The sequence below is a fragment of the Mobula hypostoma genome, chromosome 6 (assembly GCF_963921235.1).
Source record: "Mobula hypostoma chromosome 6, sMobHyp1.1, whole genome shotgun sequence".
Lineage (NCBI taxonomy): Eukaryota > Metazoa > Chordata > Chondrichthyes > Myliobatiformes > Myliobatidae > Mobula > Mobula hypostoma.
In genome coordinates this window covers 175,752,334-175,770,547 of record NC_086102.1, presented here as the reverse complement: position 1 = coordinate 175,770,547, position 18,214 = coordinate 175,752,334, and the positions used below count along the sequence as shown (strand labels likewise).

The following is an 18,214-nucleotide window of genomic DNA, read 5'->3' as shown; positions in this document are numbered from 1 at the left end:
TACAGGAATATGGGCTGGTGTGAAGTAAATGGTAAAATAAATATGAAATTATTAAACCTTTGCAATGGAAAGAACTATCTGAGAATCAGTTTTTAAGATAGAACATTACAGGCAGAAGGGATGTGATGTTTTTAATTGTCCCATCAGCAGAAGTATGTCATTGTTCTATATGGGAACAGGAAGCATTTGTAGGTTGTATATTGGTTGTAGAAAATTGCATATGGGTAAATGTGGCAAAACTGATTATTTTTAAATTTTAATGGGGGTGGGAAAATAGTGCAGGTGAAGGTGGGTAGGAGATGGAATGGTAGAGTCATTAATTGAACCAACACACACAAAATGCTAGGGGAACTTAGCAGGCCAGGCAGCATCTATGAAAAAGAGTACAGTCGATGTTTTGAGACCCAGGGTCTCAACCCAAAACGTCGACTGTACTCTTTTCCATAGCTGCTACCTGACCTGTTGAGTTTCTTCAGCAGTTTGTGTGTGTTGCTTGGATTTCCAGCATCTGCAGATTTTCTCTTGTTTGTGATTAGATCATTAATTCAATCTTTTTGTGGAAAATTTTTCCAAATAAATTTTGTGATTTTTAAGTATCTTAAATAAAGATGCATAGTCATTGAATTGTTACGGCTATTTGGCCCGTTTGAATCTTTACTGGTCCCTGTGATTGCAATACATCAAATTCCATTACCTTTCTTCTATCCCAAAGCATTGGAAATCATCTTCTCCCAAGTATCCATGTTATATCATTTTGAAAGACCTGATTGCTTCCAATATTCTTAAAGACTGAGAGTTCTAGATCACAACTTCCCCATTCTGTTTAAATTTTAAATTTCACATCCATTTTGGGTGTTTCATGAAGACTTTAAGTGTGTGCCTTGTCCTTGAACAGCTTCCCTCTATTTACGGTCAGTTACAATGCTGCTATATCAAAGATCTCTGAACCTTCTTTGACTGGAAGAACGGTCCAATTTTCTCCACTTTAACCTTGTAACTCAAATTTTTATCCTTGGGATCATTTGTTAAGTCCTTTCTGTAGAACTCTCTTAATATCTTCCTAAAATTAGGTGTCCTGAATTGGATGCAGTACTCAGTTGTCGCCTAATCAATGTTTTATACAGGTTCAAAATAAGTAAAGGCATCCGTTAGTCTTGCGAGACCATGGATCAAGGTTGTATGGAAGACCAGCAGTTGCCCATGCTGCAAGTCTCCCCTCTCCATGACACCAATGTTGTCCAAGGACCCATACAACTTGGTACCAGTGTCGTCGCAGAGCAATGTGTGATTAAGTGCCTTGCTTAAGGACACAACACGATGCCTCGGCTGGGGCTCGAACTCACGACCTTCAGGTCGCTAGTCCAATGCCTTAACCACTTGGCCACGTGCCCACACAGGTTCAAAATAACTGCCAGGAATTTTATTCCTCTAATAAAAATTCTTCAATCCCTTGTTGTAAACCGATATCTGAACATACCCTGTCATTTACAAGAACTTACACCATTGCAAATCTAGCCTGCCCCATCCACCCCACACCCGTACAATGTTGAGAACTGTGCCATTTGCCCTATGTTGACTCACATTATTCTTTCTGCCAAAGTGCCTCACTTCACAGAGTCATGATGGAAAAGGTATCACTAAAATATTGTAGTGTGGCCCTTTTGTGTTACTGTAACAAAAATGTGAGAATGCAATTCACATTGACCCATCTCATTTCCAATTTCCTTTTAAGTGTTTTGTTTTCATACATGTTTCATATCCTGAATGTTGACATTGTTCTTGTGTCATTCACTAATACTGAAAACAGTCGCAAAGCTTCAATTGATAACTTCTGCTGTATACTGCCGAGCTAGTGCATGCTACAAATAAAAAAGTAACCAGGATTTCATCTGTGTAACAATACAAGCTATGAAATAAATATACTTAAGTGAAACTGATGTTGCTTTAGCACAACAAGAATTGGTGCAATGTATTTTTTTGAAATTTTTGAAGTTCCAGCTTTTAATTTTTTTTTCTTTCAAGGTCTGTTGACAAGTGTATTATAATTTGGGATTCGGTAAGTATGTACTAAAATCAGCTTTCGCTAATTGAAAATGTCACATTAATGTATTCAGAAGTATCTGAAATGCTGATATAAAACACCTTTTTATATTTCCAGCATTAGCAGTTATTTTGGTATGAATAGTAGAAAATGTTGGCAATACCAGCATCTTATTTTTCAAAATTACAGAGTATGTTCAGGTTTTATTTTAATAAGAGATTCTACTTTATTCTATTCATATCCTGAACTGTATTTTTGTAGCCCATAGTAGTAGCAAATTCATAAGAAAACCAATGAGGAATTTTTAATACTGTTTACATAACATTTTTCAGTGCAATGTGTTTTAGTACTTGCTACTCGATTTTTACATAAATCCATGCTTTAAGAACATTATGATTTTACAGTGTTGGTAAATGATTAAGTAGATGTAAGATGTATTGTTTTTAAAAAAAGATCACTCATCTACTTTCTGCAGATTACCGGAGTCCCTCTTCACACACTGACACAACATAAAAGGTATGTTGAACAATTTTCTCTCTTGGTTTTGTTCAGAAATGGGACAGCAGCCTCGAAGAAATTGAGACTCTTCACTTAGTAATTCTCATGCTTACTTTCTTTTAATGTAATTTGTTATATGGGTGGGGCTGAGATTCCTCCCCAACCGATTAAAAGGGTTATGCTGTCCATTTATTATTAATTGAGTGTTAGAATTATATGGAGGAAAAAAATTCTTCCCCTGCCCTAACTTCCATCTATGACAAGATGAAGGGTATGTTGTACATGGGCCTTCTTGATGTTATCCACTCCAAAACAAAGATACTGAATTTGAGAAATGGTTCACCATAAACTAATCTGCAAATTTACAAAGCATTGATTCTGGAGAAGCCAAATTGATACCTTGGGGATGAAGGTAATTGATGTATTTTTAGGTATAAATTACAGCTGGCCAGATTGACTGGAAAAAAAATCAATGCCCTGAGCTGTGTATATTTCAATGTAAGAAGCAACGTAGGACAGGCAGATGAGCTCAGGGCATGGATCAACACCTGGAATGATGATATTGTAGCCATTAGTGAGACTTGGTTGCAGGACTGGCACCATATAGTGCCAGGGTTCTGTTGTTTTAGATGTGACAGAGTGCGAGGGATTGAAGGAGGAGGGTTGGCGTAATTAGTCAGGGAAAATGTCAGTGCTCAGTCAGGACAGACTGGGGAACTCATCTAGTGAGGCTTTATGGGTGGAATTGAACAATAAAGGTATGACCATTGTACGTGGCCTATCAGCGGTGTCAACAGAGCTCTACCAAGAGGGATTTCTCGCAGGTTGGCAGTGGTTATTTAAAAAGGGAGCATCGAGAGTGTTTTTCCATTGTGTGTGGCCTATCAGCATCAACAGAGCTGTACGAACTAAATAAAAACACAGAAGGGATAAGCGGAGCAGCCATTGTTGGGAGTAGACCAGTGGCGAGAGTAGAAGCGACAGCTCAAACTGGGCTTTGGCTGGGAAGAGGCATCGGCTCTGTGTAAAGCGTCTGATAAGGTTTCCTTTTTTTGGATTTTTTTTTCATCTCTTACTGTACCATTTAAATGGCTGTGGTATGCTGTTCGTGCCGTATGTTGGAGAACTGGGAGATCTAGAGTCTTCCGGGGAACTACATCTACGTATAGTGCATCCGGCTGCAGTTCCTTGAAGACAGTGTTAGGGATCTGGAGCAGCAACTGGATGACCTTCGGCTTGTACGGGAGAATGAGGATATAATTGATCAAAGTTACAGAGAAGTAGTCATCCAGAAGTTACAGGGGGTGAGTAGCTGGGTGACTGTCAGGAGAAATGGAAATACGCAGTTAGAGCAGAGCACCCCTGTGGCCAATCCCCTCAAAAACAAGTATACCGCTTTGGTTATTTTTGTGGGGGATGACCTCCGGGAAAAATGCCAAGGCGACTGGGTTACAGAAGGAAAAGAGAGAGAAGAAGGGAGTGGTAGTGATAGGGGATTCGATAGTGAGGGGAACAGACAGGAGATTATGCGGACATGAACGGGACACCCGGGTGGTATGTTGCCTCCCAGGTGCCAGGGTCAGGGATGTCTCAGATCACATCCACAACATTTTGGTACCAATGACATAGGAAGGAAAAACAATGAAGTCCTGAAAAGAGAATTTAGAGAGCTAGGTAGAAAGCTGAGAAGCAGGACCTCCTGGGTAGTGATTTCTGGATTACTGCCTGTGCCACTCGCCAGTGAGGGAAGAAACAGGATGATTTGTCAGATAAATGCATGACTGAGAAGTTGGTGCAGGGGGCAGGGCTTCAGGTTCTTAGATAATTGGGATCTCCTCTGGGGGAGGTATGACCTGTTCAAAAGTGACAGGTTGCACCTGAACCCGAGGGGGACCAATATTCTGGCAGGCAGATTTGTTAGAGCTGCTGGGGAGGTTTAAACTAACTTAGCAGGGGGGTGGGAACCAGAGTGAATGGACTCAAGAAAGGACAGAGGGTGAAAAAGTAAAGATAGCGTGCAGTCAGATTGTCAGGAAGGGCAGGCAGGTGATGGGACTTAGTTGCACCCAACAAACTGAGTATCAAATCATTAGGGATGCAGAGTCAGAAAGGACATGAAATGCGGTACACAAGGCGTTGTATCTAAATGCGCGTAGTATAAGAAATAAGGTGATTGATCTTGTTGCACTATTACAGATTGCCAGGTATGATGTTGTGGCCATCACTGAATTGTGGCTAAAGGATGGTTGTAGTTGGGAACTGAATGTCCAAGGTTCCATTTAAATCAGCAATAGGAAGGTAGGCAGAGGGGGTGGTCTGGCTATACTGTTAAAGAATGGTATCAAATCAGTAGAAAGATGTGACATAGGATCAGAAGATGTTGAACTCTTGTGGGTTAAGAAACTGCAAGGGTAAAAGGAAGTAATGGCAGTTATACAGGCTTCCCAACAGTGGCTGGGAGGTGTTCCGTAGATTACAACAGGAAATAGAAAAGGCAAGTCAAAAGGGCAATGTTATGCTGGTCATGGGAGATTTTAACATGCAGATAGGTCATTTGGGAAAATCAGGTTGGTAATGGATCTCAAGAGAGTGAGTTTGTTGAATGCCTAAGAGATAGCTTTTTAGAGCAGTTTGTCGTTGAGCCTACTAGGGGATCAGCTATACTGGATTAGGTGTTATGTAATGAACCGGAGGCGATTCGGGAGCTTAAGGTAAAAGAACCCTTAGGAACCAGAGATCACAATATGATTGTGTTCAACTTGAAATTTGGTAGGGAGGAAGTAACGTCTGGAGAAGCAGTATTTCAGTGGAGTGAGGGAAATTACAACAGTATGAGAGAGGAGTAAATTGGAAGAAGCTGCTGGCAGGGATGTCAGCAGAGCAGCAATGGCTACTTTTCTGGGAAAAATGAGGAAGGTACAGGACATGTGTATTCCAAAAGTGAAGAAATACTCAAATGGTAAAATAGTACAACCTTGGCTGACAAGGGAAGTCAAAACTATTGTAAAAGCAAAAGAAAGGGCATGCAACAAAGCAAAAATCAGTGGGAAGATAAGAGGAATGGGAAGCTTTTTAAAAACTACAGAGAGCAACTACAAAATCATTAGAAGGAAAAAGATGAATTATGAAAGCAAGCTAGCAAATAATATCAAAGTGGATAGTAAAGTTTTTTTCAAGTATGTTAAGAATAGAGAAATGAGAGTGGATATAGGACCGCTAGAAAATGATACAGGAGAAATAATAACAGGGGACAAGGAGATGGCTGGATGAACTAAATGAGTATTTTTGCATCAGTCTTCACTGTGGAAGACACTAGCAGAATGCCTGATGTTGTAGTGTGTGAAGGAAGAGAAGTGGGTGCAGTTACTGTTGCAAGAGAGAAGGTGCTCAAAAAGCTGAAAGGCATGGTGCCAGAGGGCTGGAAATTTTGCAAATGTTACTCCACTCTTTAAGGAGGAAGGGAGGCAGCAGAAAGGAAATTATAGACCATTTAGCCTGACCTCAGTGATTGTAAAGATGTTGGAGTCAACTGCTAAGAATGAGGTGATGAAGACACAGGACAAGATAGTTCAAAGTCAGCATGGTTTCCTTCAGGGAAAATCCTGCCTGACAAAACTGTTGGAATTCTTTGAGGAGATTACAAGTAGGATAGATAAAGGAGATGTGGTGGATGTTGTATATTTGGACTTTCAGAAGTCCTTTGACAAGGTGCCACACATGAGGCTGCTTACCAAGTTAAGAGCCCATGGTGTTACAGGAAAGTTACCAAAATGGTTAGAGCATTGACTGATTGGTAGGAGGCAGCAAGTGGGAATAAAAGGATCCTTGTTTGGTTGGCTGCTAGTAACTAGTGGTATTCTGCAGGGGTCGGTGTTGGGACGGCTTCTTTTTATGCTGTATATAAATGATGGAATAGGTGGCTTTGTTGCCAAGTTTGCAGATGGTATGAAGATTGGTGGAGGGGCAGGTATTGTTGAGGAAACAGGATGCAGAAGGACTTAGACAGATTAAGAGAATGGGCAAGAAAGTGGCAAATGAAATTCAATGTTGAAAAATGCATGGTCATGCACTTAGGTAGTAGAAATAAATGTACAGACTATTTTCTAAGTGGGGAGAAAATCCAGCAATTGGAGATGCAAGGGACTTGGGAGTCCTTGTGCAGAACACCCTGAGGGTTAACTTACAGGTTGAGTTGGTGATGAGGAAGGCAAATGCCATGTTAGCATTCATTTCAAAATGTCTAGAATAAGGAGCAAGGATGTGATGCTGAGGCTTTATAAGGCACTGGTGAGGCCTCACCTTGAGTACTGTTAACAGTCTTGGGCCCCTCATCTTAGAAAAGATGTGTTGGCATTGGAGAGGGTCCAGAGGAGGTTCACAAAAATGATTCTAGAAATGAAAGGGTTATCATACGAGGAACGTTTGATGGCTCTGGGTCTGTACTCGCTGGAATTCAGAAGGATGAGGGGGGTATCTCATTGAAACCTTTCAAATGTTGAAAGACCTAGACAGAGTAGATGTGGAAAGGATGTTTCCCATGGTGGGAGAGTTCAGGACAAGAGGGCATAGCCTCAGGATAGAGGGACGCCCTTTCAAAACAGAGATGCGGAGAAATTTCTTTAGCCAAAGGGCGGTGAATTGTGGAACTTGTTGCCACGTGCAGCTGTGGAGGCCAGGTCGTTGGGTGTATTTAAGGCAGAGATTGATATTACAGGGAATAGGCTGGGATTAGGGTTGAAGAGGAGATAGAAAAACAGTATCAGCTGTGGTTGAATGGTGGAGCAGACTCGATGGGCCAGATGGCCAAATTCTGCTCCTATGTCTTATGTTAATGCGGTTATATTATAGACCACCCAACAGCCTGCGGGATATAGAGGAACGAGTTTGTAGAGCAATTACAAACTGTTACAAGAAATGTAAGGTTGTTATAGTAGGTCATTTTAACTTTCCAAATATTGACTGGGTCACCTATACTGTGGTAAAGACTAGATAGGATGGAGTTTGCCAAATGTGTCCAGGAAGGTTTCCTTAATCGGTACATAGAAGTTCCAATGAGACAGCATGCAACACTTGAGCTGCTATTAGGGAATGAGACAGGGCAGGTGACAGAAGTTTGTGTGTGGGGAACACTTTGCATCTGTGACCACAATGTCATTAGTTTCAAAGTAAATATGGGAAAAGATAGGTGTGGTCCGTGGTTTGAGATTCTAAATTGGAGAAAGGTTAATTTTGAAGGTATAAGAAAGGACTTGGCAAGTGTGGAATGGGACAGGCTGTTTTCTGGCAAAGGTGTCCTTGGTAAGTAGGCGGCCTTCAAAAGTGAAATTTAGACAGTATGTTCCTGTCTGAATGTAAGGTAAAGATAACAAGCATAGGGCACTTTGGTTTTCAAGAGATATTGAGGCCCTGGTTAAGAAAAAAGAAAGCTCATGCAGGAACAAATGGGGTACTTATAAAAATCAGGAGGGCTAAAAGAAAGCATGAGGTTGCTCTAGCAGACAAGGTGAAGGAGAATCTTAAGGCATTTTACAGATAAGTTAAGAGCAAAGGGATTGTAAGAGACAAAATTGGTCCTCTGGAAGATCAGAAAGGTAATCCATGCATGGAACGAAAAGAGATGGGGGAGGTTTTATATGCATTTTTTTTTCCACCTGTATTTACTCAGATGGACATAGTCTATAGAAGTGAGGCAAAGGAGCATCAAATTCATGGACCCTGTACAGATTATAGAGGAGGGTGAGGTGTTAGGTGTCGAGGCAAACTGGGGTGGATAAATCCCCGGGACCTGACTATGTGTTCCCTCAGACCTTGAGGGAGGCAAGTGCAGAAATTGCAGGAACCTTGCATTTTAAATTATATTTAAGCCATCCTTAGCAACAGATGAGGTACTGGAGGATGGGAAGATAAGGAATGTTGTTCTGCTGTTTAAGGCTCCAGAAATAAACCAGGAAGTAATATACCAGTGAGCCTGAAGTTAGTAGGGGTAAAGTTATTGGAAGGTATTCTAAGAGGCCAGATATATCAGTATTTGGATAGAGACGGACTGATTAGAAATAGCATGGCTTCATGCATAGTAGGTTGTGTCAGAGTTTTTCGAGGAAGTTGCCAGAAAGGTTGCTGAAGGCAAGCCAATTGACAATGTCCCACATGGGAGGATAGTCAAGAAGGTTCGATCGCTCAGCATTCAAGGTAAAGTGATAAATTTTTGGAAGAAGCCAGGGAGTAGAATAGTGGGTTGCCTCTGACTGGAGGCCTATGACTAGTGGAATGCCTCAAGGATTGGTGCTCGGTCCATTGTTGTTTGTCATCTATACTAATGATCTGGATAATAATTTGATGGACTGGACAGCGAGGAAGACTATCAGAGCTTGCTGTGGACCAGCTGGAAAATGGCAGATGGAATTTAATGCAGACAAGTACGAGGTCTCGCAGTTCAGTAGGACCAACCAGGGTAGGTCTTACACAGTGAACACTGAGGAATGTGGTAGAGCAAAGGGATCAGGGAATACAAGTCCATAATTTATTGAAAGTAGATGGGGCCATAAAGAAAGCTTTTAGCACATTAGCCATCATGAATCAAAGTATTAAGTACAGGAGATGGGATGTTATGTTGAAGGTGTATAAGATGTTGAAGACTGATTCAGAGGTTAATGAGTGTGCAACAAGCTGCCAGTGCAAGTTCAATTTCAAAAGTTAAGAAAAGTTTGGATAGGTACATGGATGGTAGGGGTATGGAGGGCTATGGTCCTTGTGCAGGTCATGGAATCGGCAGTTTAAATGGTTCAGGATGGACTAGGTGGGCCAGAGGGCCTCTTTCTGTGCTGTACTTTTTTCTGACTCTATGCATATTAATTCATTTTATTAAAATAATGACTTAACTTCCAAGATCTTAAGGAAAGAAGTTTATTTAACTTTAGTGGTACACAGCTCAGCTGAATGCTTAAAAATTATTTTAATTAAATTTGCTATCATGTTGACTTCATAAAGCTGAAATTTATAGCTATGCCTGATAACTCTCTCAGGTACGTGACAGCTTGTGCATTTGCACGTGATCTTCCCTTGATTGCTACTGGTTCTATGGACAAAACAGTGAATGTTTGGAGAATTGGATTAAAAAATTCATCTGGTAAGCACCTAACTTCAAGAACTCAATTTTACATAGATGTCAAGCACTTACTACTTGGATCATTTGCAAGTTGTACCAAAAGAGAACATCATTGTTATGGAATTGTTAAATCTGAGCAGAGGAGTTAGGGTTTGAAATGATTGTCTTAAATATTCTTTTTTGAAGACGATCATTCATCAACGAAAATCAGACATTCCGTTCAGCACTGGTCAGAAGATGACGTCTGTTCTTGGCTGTCAGCAGAGGAACTACACGAATTAGTGGTTGTTTTCAAGTCTAACAATATTGATGGCCAGGAACTGCTGAATCTTACAGAAAAAAACCTTGTGTCTGATTTAAATATAGGTAAGAATTTAAATATAGGTAAGAATTTAAAAGAGCAATACTTTAAAAACATTCTCTGAATTTCAGTGTTCCTAATTAATTCAGTGTGAAAACATATTCAGTAAATTTATTGATAATTAGGTTAATTTGAATATTTTTTAAAGACTGCTCAAGGGGTATAAATAATACCTTAGCATAACCTGAATGATTATGATATAGTTGGGATCACAGAGACATGGCTCCAGGGTGACCAGGGATGGGAGCTCAACGTTCAGGGATATTCAATATTCAGGAGGGATAGACACGAAGGAAGGGGAGGTGGGGTGGCGTTGCTGGTTAAAAAAGAGATTAACGCAATAGAAAGGAAGGACATAAGCCGGGAAGATGTGGAATCGATATGGGTAGAGCTGCGTAACACTAAGGGGCAGAAGACGCTGGTGGGAGTTGTGTACAGGCCACCTAACAGTAGTAGTGAGGTCGGAGATGGTATTAAACAGGAAATTAGAAATGTGTGCAATAAAGGAACAGCAGTTATAATGGGTGACTTCAATCTACATGTAGACTGGGTGAACCAAATTGGTAAAGGTGCTGAGGAAGAGGATTTCTTGGAATGTATGCGGGATGGTTTTTTGAACCAACATGTCGAGGAACCGACTAGAGAGCAGGCTATTCTGGACTGGGTTTTGAGCAATGAGGAAGGGTTAATTAGCGATCTTGTCGTGAGAGGCCCCTTGGGTAAGAGTGACCATAATATGGTGGAATTCTTCATTAACATGGAGAGTGACGTAGTTAATTCAGAAACAAAGGTTCTGAACTTAAAGAGGGGTAACTTTGAAGGTATGAGACATGAATTAGCTAAGATAGACTGGCAAATGACACTTCAAGGATTGACGGTGGATATGCAATGGCAGGCATTTAAAGGTTGCATGGATGAACTACAACAATTGTTCATCCCAGTTTGGCAAAAGAATAAATCAAGGAAGGTAGTGCACCCGTGGCTGACAAGAGAAATTAGGGATAGTATCAATTCCAAAGAAGTAGCATACAAATTAGCCAGAGAAAGTGGCTCACCTGAGGACTGGGAGAAATTCAGAGTTCAGCAGAGGAGGACAAAGGGCTTAATTAGGAAGGGGAAAAAAGATTATGAGAGAAAACTGGCAGAGAACATAAAAACGGACTGTAAAAGCTTTTATAGATATGTAAAAAGGAAAAGACTGATAAAGACAAATGTAGGTCCCCTGCAAACAGAAACAGGTGAATTGATTATGGGGAGCAAGGACATGGCAGACCAATTGAATAATTACTTTGGTTCTGTCTTCACTAAGGAGGACATAAATAATCTTCCAGAAATAGTAAGGGACAGAGGGTCCAGTGAGATGGAGGAACTGAGCGAAATACATGTTAGTAGGGAAGTGGTGTTAGGTAAATTGAAGGGATTGAAGGCAGATAAATCCCCAGGGCCAGATGGTCTGCATCCCAGAGTGCTTAAGGAAGTGGCCCAAGAAATAGTGGATGCATTAGTGATAATTTTTCAAAACTCGTTAGATTCTGGACTAGTTCCTGAGGATTGGAGGGTGGCTAATGTAACCCCACTTTTTAAAAAAGGAGGGAGAGAGAAACCGGGGAATTATAGGCCGGTTAGCCTAACGTCGGTGGTGGGGAAACTGCTGGAGTCAGTTATCAAGGATGTGATAACAGCACATTTGGAAAGCGGTGAAATGATCGGACAAAGTCAGCATGGATTTGTGAAAGGAAAATCATGTCTGACGAATCTCATAGAATTTTTTGAGGATGTAACTAGTAGAGTGGATAGGGGAGAACCAGTGGATGTGGTATATTTGGATTTTCAAAAGGCTTTTGACAAGGTCCCACATAGGAGATTAGTGTGCAAACTTAAAGCACACGGTATTGGGGGTAAGGTATTGGTGTGGGTGGAGAATTGGTTAGCAGACAGGAAGCAAAGAGTGGGAATAAACGGGACCTTTTCAGAATGGCAGGCGGTGACTAGTGGGGTACCGCAAGGCTCAGTGCTGGGACCCCAGTTGTTTACAATATATATTAATGACTTGGATGAGGGAATTAAATGCAGCATCTCCAAGTTTGCGGATGACACGAAGCTGGGTGGCAGTGTTAGCAGTGAGGAGGATGCTAAGAGGATGCAGGGTGCCTTGGATAGGTTGGGTGAGTGGGCAAACTCATGGCAGATGCAATTTAATGTGGATAAATGTGAAGTTATCCACTTTGGTGGCAAAAATAGGAAAACAGATTATTATCTGAATGGTGGCCGATTAGGAAAAGGGGAGGTGCAACGAGACCTGGGTGTCATTATACACCAGTCATTGAAAGTGGGCATGCAGGTACAGCAGGCGGTGAAAAAGGCGAACGGTATGCTGGCATTTATAGCGAGAGGATTCGAGTACAGGAGCAGGGAGGTACTACTGCAGTTGTACAAGGCCTTGGTGAGACCACACCTGGAGTATTGTGTGCAGTTTTGGTCCCCTAATCTGAGGAAAGACATCTTTGCCATAGAGGGAGTACAAAGAAGGTTCACCAGATTGATTCCTGGGATGGCAGGTCTTTCATATGAAGAAAGACTGGATGAACTGGGCTTGTACTCGTTGGAATTTAGAAGATTGAGGGGGGATCTGATTGAAACGTATAAGATCCTAAAGGGATTGGACAGGCTAGATGCAGGAAGATTGTTCCCAATGTTGGGGAGGTCTAGAACGAGGGGTCACAGTTTGAGGATAGAGGGGAAGCCTTTTAGGACCGAGGTTAGCAAAAACTTCTTCACACAGAGAGTGGTGAATCTGTGGAATTCTCTGCCACAGCAAACTGTTGAGGCCAGTTCATTAGCTATGTTTAAAAGGAAGTTAGATATGGCCCTTGTGGCTACAGGGGTCAGGGGGTATGGAGGGAAGGCTGGGTTCTGAGTTGGATGATCAGCCATGATCATAATAAATGGCGGTGCAGGCTCGAAGGGCCGAATGGCCTACTCCTGCACCTATTTTCTATGTTTCTATGTTTCTATGAATCTGTTAGTAGTGGGTGACCAAAAAAAAAGCTTGTGATTGAAGAGCAGTGGAAATGAAGATGGAGGTCAAAGTTGGACTCCAGCTGGGAAGATTAATGTATAATGTTTTTATGTAGATTTTTAGAAAATGGCATTAAATCTAAATGTAATTATACAATCACCCCACAAAAAAATCTAACTTTGAACGTTTTGCTGCAATTCTGTATTTTGCAGAATCGCTTGGACTGCGTAATAAAACAATGCGGAAAATCGAAGAACTAAAATCAAAGATGGAATCTTCTTGTGTTGGTATACCAGATGAATTTCTCTGTCCAATATCTAGAGAGGTTATGACTGATCCAGTGATTGCTGCAGGTACATAAATTAGCATAACTAAATATTTGGGGTGGGGGAGGAGGAAGGGAGGGGAGGAGGTGAGGGAGAGAGCAGGAGTAAATGGAGGGGAAAGGAGTAGGGAGGAGAGGTAGGAAAGGGGAGTGATATGAGTCGGGGAGGGGCAGGAAGGAATGGAGGCAGGGAAGGTGCAGGGACATGAGTGAGCAAAGGCAGAGGATGAAAGGAGGGGCTGAGAGGTGGAACGAGTGAGGGAAGAGGGGAAGTGGAGGGAAGGGCAGCAAAAGAGAGGTAGCATGCATGAGAGGTGGAGGGCGAGAAGGGAAATGGATGGAGAGAGGAGGGAGGATTGGGGTAGATGAGAAGGGGAAGGAGGGTGTGGGGGAGAGTAACAGAAGGAGAACAAAGAGGGGGAGGGGAAATGGGAGAGTAGAGGAATGTGAGTGAATGAAGTGGGAGAGTGGGAAGGAAAAGGAGTGGGAGTGGGGGAATGATGGATTGGAGAGTTAGTCATGAGCACTTTCAGAATCTTTGTTTTCCTTTCTGCAGAGTTTGGGTGCTGCATTGTTAGTTATGGTTACAAATTAATTGTTGCATTTCCAGAAGCAAAATGTTTGTTATTCAAGATACCCTAATGTTTAGTTATACATAGCATATTCAGGTAGTATGAGGGGATTCCATGTTCCAAAAAATTATTTTGCATGCACAGAAACTTCAAAAAAAATCTTTTCATATAATAGATGGCTATTCGTATGAGAGAGAAGCCATTGAAAACTGGATTAATACCAAAAAGCGTACAAGTCCTATGACAAATATCCCTTTGGAGTCTACATTAATAACACCCAACAGGACACTTAAAATGGCCATTGATCGCTGGATAGATGCCCAACAAGTCCTACAAACAACAGCGCAACAAAAATAACAGAACATCAGTAACACTGCATTCTGATATCCTTACTTTATGAACTAATGAATAATGGAAACAATCTTGTATAGAAAAATTGTTTCATTTATAATTAAAACTGATTAAATGTTAACATGTATCAATGACAAATTTAATAAAGGGCTCGGAATTCTCCATTGTCCCAAGCAATTACTGGAATTGGCTTATTATTGTCACATGTACTGATGTACAGTGAAACGGTTGTCTTGCACACTGTTCATACAGATCTACTCATTACACAGTACATTGAGGTAGTTAGTACAAGGTGAAACAATCACAAAATGCAAAAAAGTCCACCTTATCATACTAGGGAACCATTCAATGGACTTATAACAGCAGTGTAAAAGCCTTTTAAGTGGTATGTACTTAATTGGACATATTGCAAAATTGATTTATGCTGTTTTTAGCAGGATTAAGTCAACCCATGAACCTTGCTATATGCTTCCTTTTTGCACTATTATGTATTCATTTTATAATTTATAGTACTCTATGTATTGCTGGACAACACATTTCATGACATGTCAATAACAAATCTGATTTTGAACAAATAGAATCTCAACAACATGTGGACACACAGAGTAAGGAAAATCTAAGCGTAACTACAATATTAATAAAAATCAGTCATTGAATACATTTGCCACAACCTGGTTAGGAAGCTCAAATGAATAATTTCCTGCTATCCTAACCTCGAGTTCATTCAGGTGAAATCATTCGGGCTGTCTATTGAAAGAATCACTGGATTTTCTGTGCCTACAAATTTAGTAGAAGGGTAAACCAAAGTCAATCATGACCCAAAAATATTAGAATGTGATTTTATTTTTTTTTGCATTAATGTGCTATATGCATTCCAGGAAAAAGTTAAAACAACATTTTAACCCAGGCTTTCAGTTGGAAACTATACAGACAATACACAGAATTGTATTTTTTTTTCTCTATTTGCAATAGAGTTGTAAATGAAATTGGAAGGTCATTACAAACATTCAGAACTGCTGCTTCTAACCACAGTTATGCAGCTGCAATAAAAATTTAGGCACCTCAATGAAACAGTTACACAAGTTGTGCAAAAGTCACTAGATAAAAAGTATGCTTTTACAAATTCTCAAGCATGAGCAATCTCAAATAAATAGTACTTAATAGCAAACCATTGTATTTAAAATTTACACTGACTATACTTGATTAAAATGTTTTAATTTGATTAATGTGAAACTGATTACAAATGAGTACAGTGGATTCCAGTTAATTGGGACAAATCAGGACCAGTACTTATTGGCCCATTATGCGGCTGCCCCAACTAGCCGAAGTTTCATGGAAATGGTTAAGGTGGTACATAAAAAAAAAAGTACAAGCTATCGTTTAACTGAGTAACAAATTATGTTCTTAAATGAAATACAGAACAAACTACAACATTACAATACTACTACAGTACAATAAAATTGTATTGGTTCCTAATGGCTATCAGAGGAATTCATACATTGTACTCTATGTTCTTTTGATCGACTGTAAATGAACAAAATCAATGAAGTCAGCTTGTATAGATAATGGATTGGCTTCATACAATGCTCCTCCAAACTGCATCATCCAAATCTTCATTTTCATTGCAACATTCAAGATGATTGTCGATGCCTTCAACTTCTTCGTAGTTTCTAACTCCATAGTTTCACTCCCAGTCATTTAAGACATCCCTAAGCCTGAATGCTTGAGACCACAGCAAGCAAAACAATTCTGAATTTTTGGTGAACTATCAGTGACAAAAATCTCTGCTTTTTAAACACAAGCACAAGCAACTGACGCTATTTAAAAACCATTCGTTCTAATTAAGGGGTAGAATCTAATAGCCACACAAGTGCACGTGTCTGCTCCAATTAAGTGGTATAACGTCCCAAATAAACAAAGGGAATCCTGGCAATTTTCTCAATTAGTTTTTGTTGTTTTTTTTAAAAAAAAGAGTTGTCCCAAATAAGTGGCTGCCCTGATTAACCGACGGCCCAATTAACTGGAATCCACTGTACTTCATTGTTTTAGGATTACATAACCCTTCCCGAATGTGAAAGACTTGTATTTGTTCCATTTCAATGTTGGATTTCTTATAAAAATTATAAATGGTTGAAATAAAAACACTATCAAATTTTAATAACTCCCTTTGTGCTGATTAACAATGCTGATGCATATTGTATATTAATCTAATTCATACTATATAAATACTTATAAATTACAGCAAAAGCACTTTAAGGCATTTTATAATTTGTACGTTCATAAAGTGCAGTTATTTGTTAAATGCCATATTAAAATGTTCAGTGCAACAGCCAGCTGGGTTAAACCTTATATATAATCAACATGCAATGTTGTTCTGTAACAGTCAAGTCTTGGTGACAAGCATCATCCTGACAAGTACAGTACCAGGGCAGCAAACTCCACTAGTGAATTATAATTAGAAGGGGGAAAAATGGACTTATTTCAGATTACTAACTGTTGACTAGTTTGGGTTATGTGGTCCAATGGTTTTTACACATTAGATTCTATAAATGATCGCTTTGGCTTAACAGGATTAATATTACTTGAATGAACATCTCTAGCTACATTCGACTGTGGTTTAGAAATATTTTCTTGAAAAGAATGTGCAGCAGTCATGGATGATTTGGATTCCTGAACATTCTTGGTTGTTTGAGAGGGTTTGGAATGCATTCCATTTTGAATATTTTGACTACTAGTAATTGAGGTAGGATTCACAACTACTGTAGCATCTGTTGACTGATCATGCCGGGTACGAATCTGTTGTATGCTGGGCTGATGCTGCTGTGATCTGACCGTTTTATCTATTATCCCCATGAAAGGTGTAGTCCTTGGTCTATAATCTGTCCCACTCAGGTTTTGGTTGGATTTTTCCACCTTGCATTCCAAGCTGTTTCTGATATCAGCATCTGATATTGACACTGCATCTGGAATGGGCCCTCTATCAGGTACACCAGTATTTGAGACTCCACTGGTAGTTGAACCAGTAACTTTAAAGGCTGATTCATGCATTGGTATAGAAATACCTGTCACAGGTCCTTGAGTTAAACTTTCTGATAACTCTGAGATTTCCCGGGACTGTATGTTTAACACTTCTGCGGACATTTCTGTATTTACAAAAACCTCAGTTGCTGTGTTTTCATCCAGTTTCTGATTCACAGTCTTAGCAGGAGACAATCTTTCTCCGTAAGTTCCAGAACTTCCACTATTGATTGCAGACTCCAATTGTACATTTCTGTTGCCAGGCATGGAAATTGGAGGAAACTGAGTTTGGACTGCAGTTTTGCTGCTATGTTGACAACTTGTAGTTCTTCCCCCAGCTTGTAATAAATTCATATGTTGGTTTGTTTTCACAATCTGAGCTTGTTTAGGAGGTTGCATAACTGGTCCTTGTGTGAGTGGTTCTCGAAGATATTTGTGTGTCATTTTATTCTGAGGTGATGAAGGCCTCAACTTCTCAGAAACTACTTCATCTTGGAGACCTTTTTTAAATGGGACTGGACACTGCTGAGGCCTCGATGAGGCGGACATTGTTTCACTAGCTGCTCCAACACCAGAGTCATCGAGTCCAGCACCAAATGATAAATTTTCAAGGTGCTGGCCTAACAATTCTTCTTCATTGTCAGATTCATTATTTTGCTGTGGTTGCTGATATTGTTGTTTCTGTTGTTGTGCACGTTGCAGTTGCTTATATTCCTCTTCAATCCGTGCCAGAAGCCTCTTTATTTCTCGGTTGTTAGGGCAAAGCTTAGCAGCTTCCTGTAGATCTGCAAGAGCTCCAGCAAATTGTCTGAGAAAATAATATTTGTTTTATCACTGAGAAAAGTAACTGTTCAATTAATGGTTTTCAAATTGCTTTCTAAAAGACAAAGAATTGTCTTACTCTGGTTACAAAGATGTCAACCA

At 40.2% G+C, this 18,214-nt stretch overlaps 2 protein-coding genes across 2 annotated transcripts in view; one reads left to right on the top strand and one right to left on the bottom strand.

Annotated features, from left to right (window-relative positions):
• wdsub1 (WD repeat, sterile alpha motif and U-box domain containing 1) overlaps positions 1 to 16,746 on the top strand; it is a 46,072-nt gene extending 29,326 nt beyond the window's left edge. The window contains exons 6-11 of the mRNA XM_063052296.1: positions 2,023 to 2,056; positions 2,517 to 2,557; positions 9,562 to 9,665; positions 9,831 to 10,010; positions 13,237 to 13,377; positions 14,097 to 16,746. Coding sequence (XP_062908366.1) covers positions 2,023 to 2,056; positions 2,517 to 2,557; positions 9,562 to 9,665; positions 9,831 to 10,010; positions 13,237 to 13,377; positions 14,097 to 14,278 — 682 coding nt within the window. The 3' untranslated portion in view covers positions 14,279 to 16,746. The remainder of the gene's footprint in view (positions 1 to 2,022; positions 2,057 to 2,516; positions 2,558 to 9,561; positions 9,666 to 9,830; positions 10,011 to 13,236; positions 13,378 to 14,096) is intronic.
• The window catches only part of tanc1a (tetratricopeptide repeat, ankyrin repeat and coiled-coil containing 1a), a 153,329-nt gene continuing 150,212 nt past the window's right edge, over positions 15,098 to 18,214 (bottom strand). Inside the window, exon 27 of the mRNA XM_063052294.1 lies at positions 15,098 to 18,098. Within this exon, the coding sequence (XP_062908364.1) occupies positions 16,802 to 18,098 (1,297 nt within the window). The 3' untranslated portion in view covers positions 15,098 to 16,801. The remainder of the gene's footprint in view (positions 18,099 to 18,214) is intronic.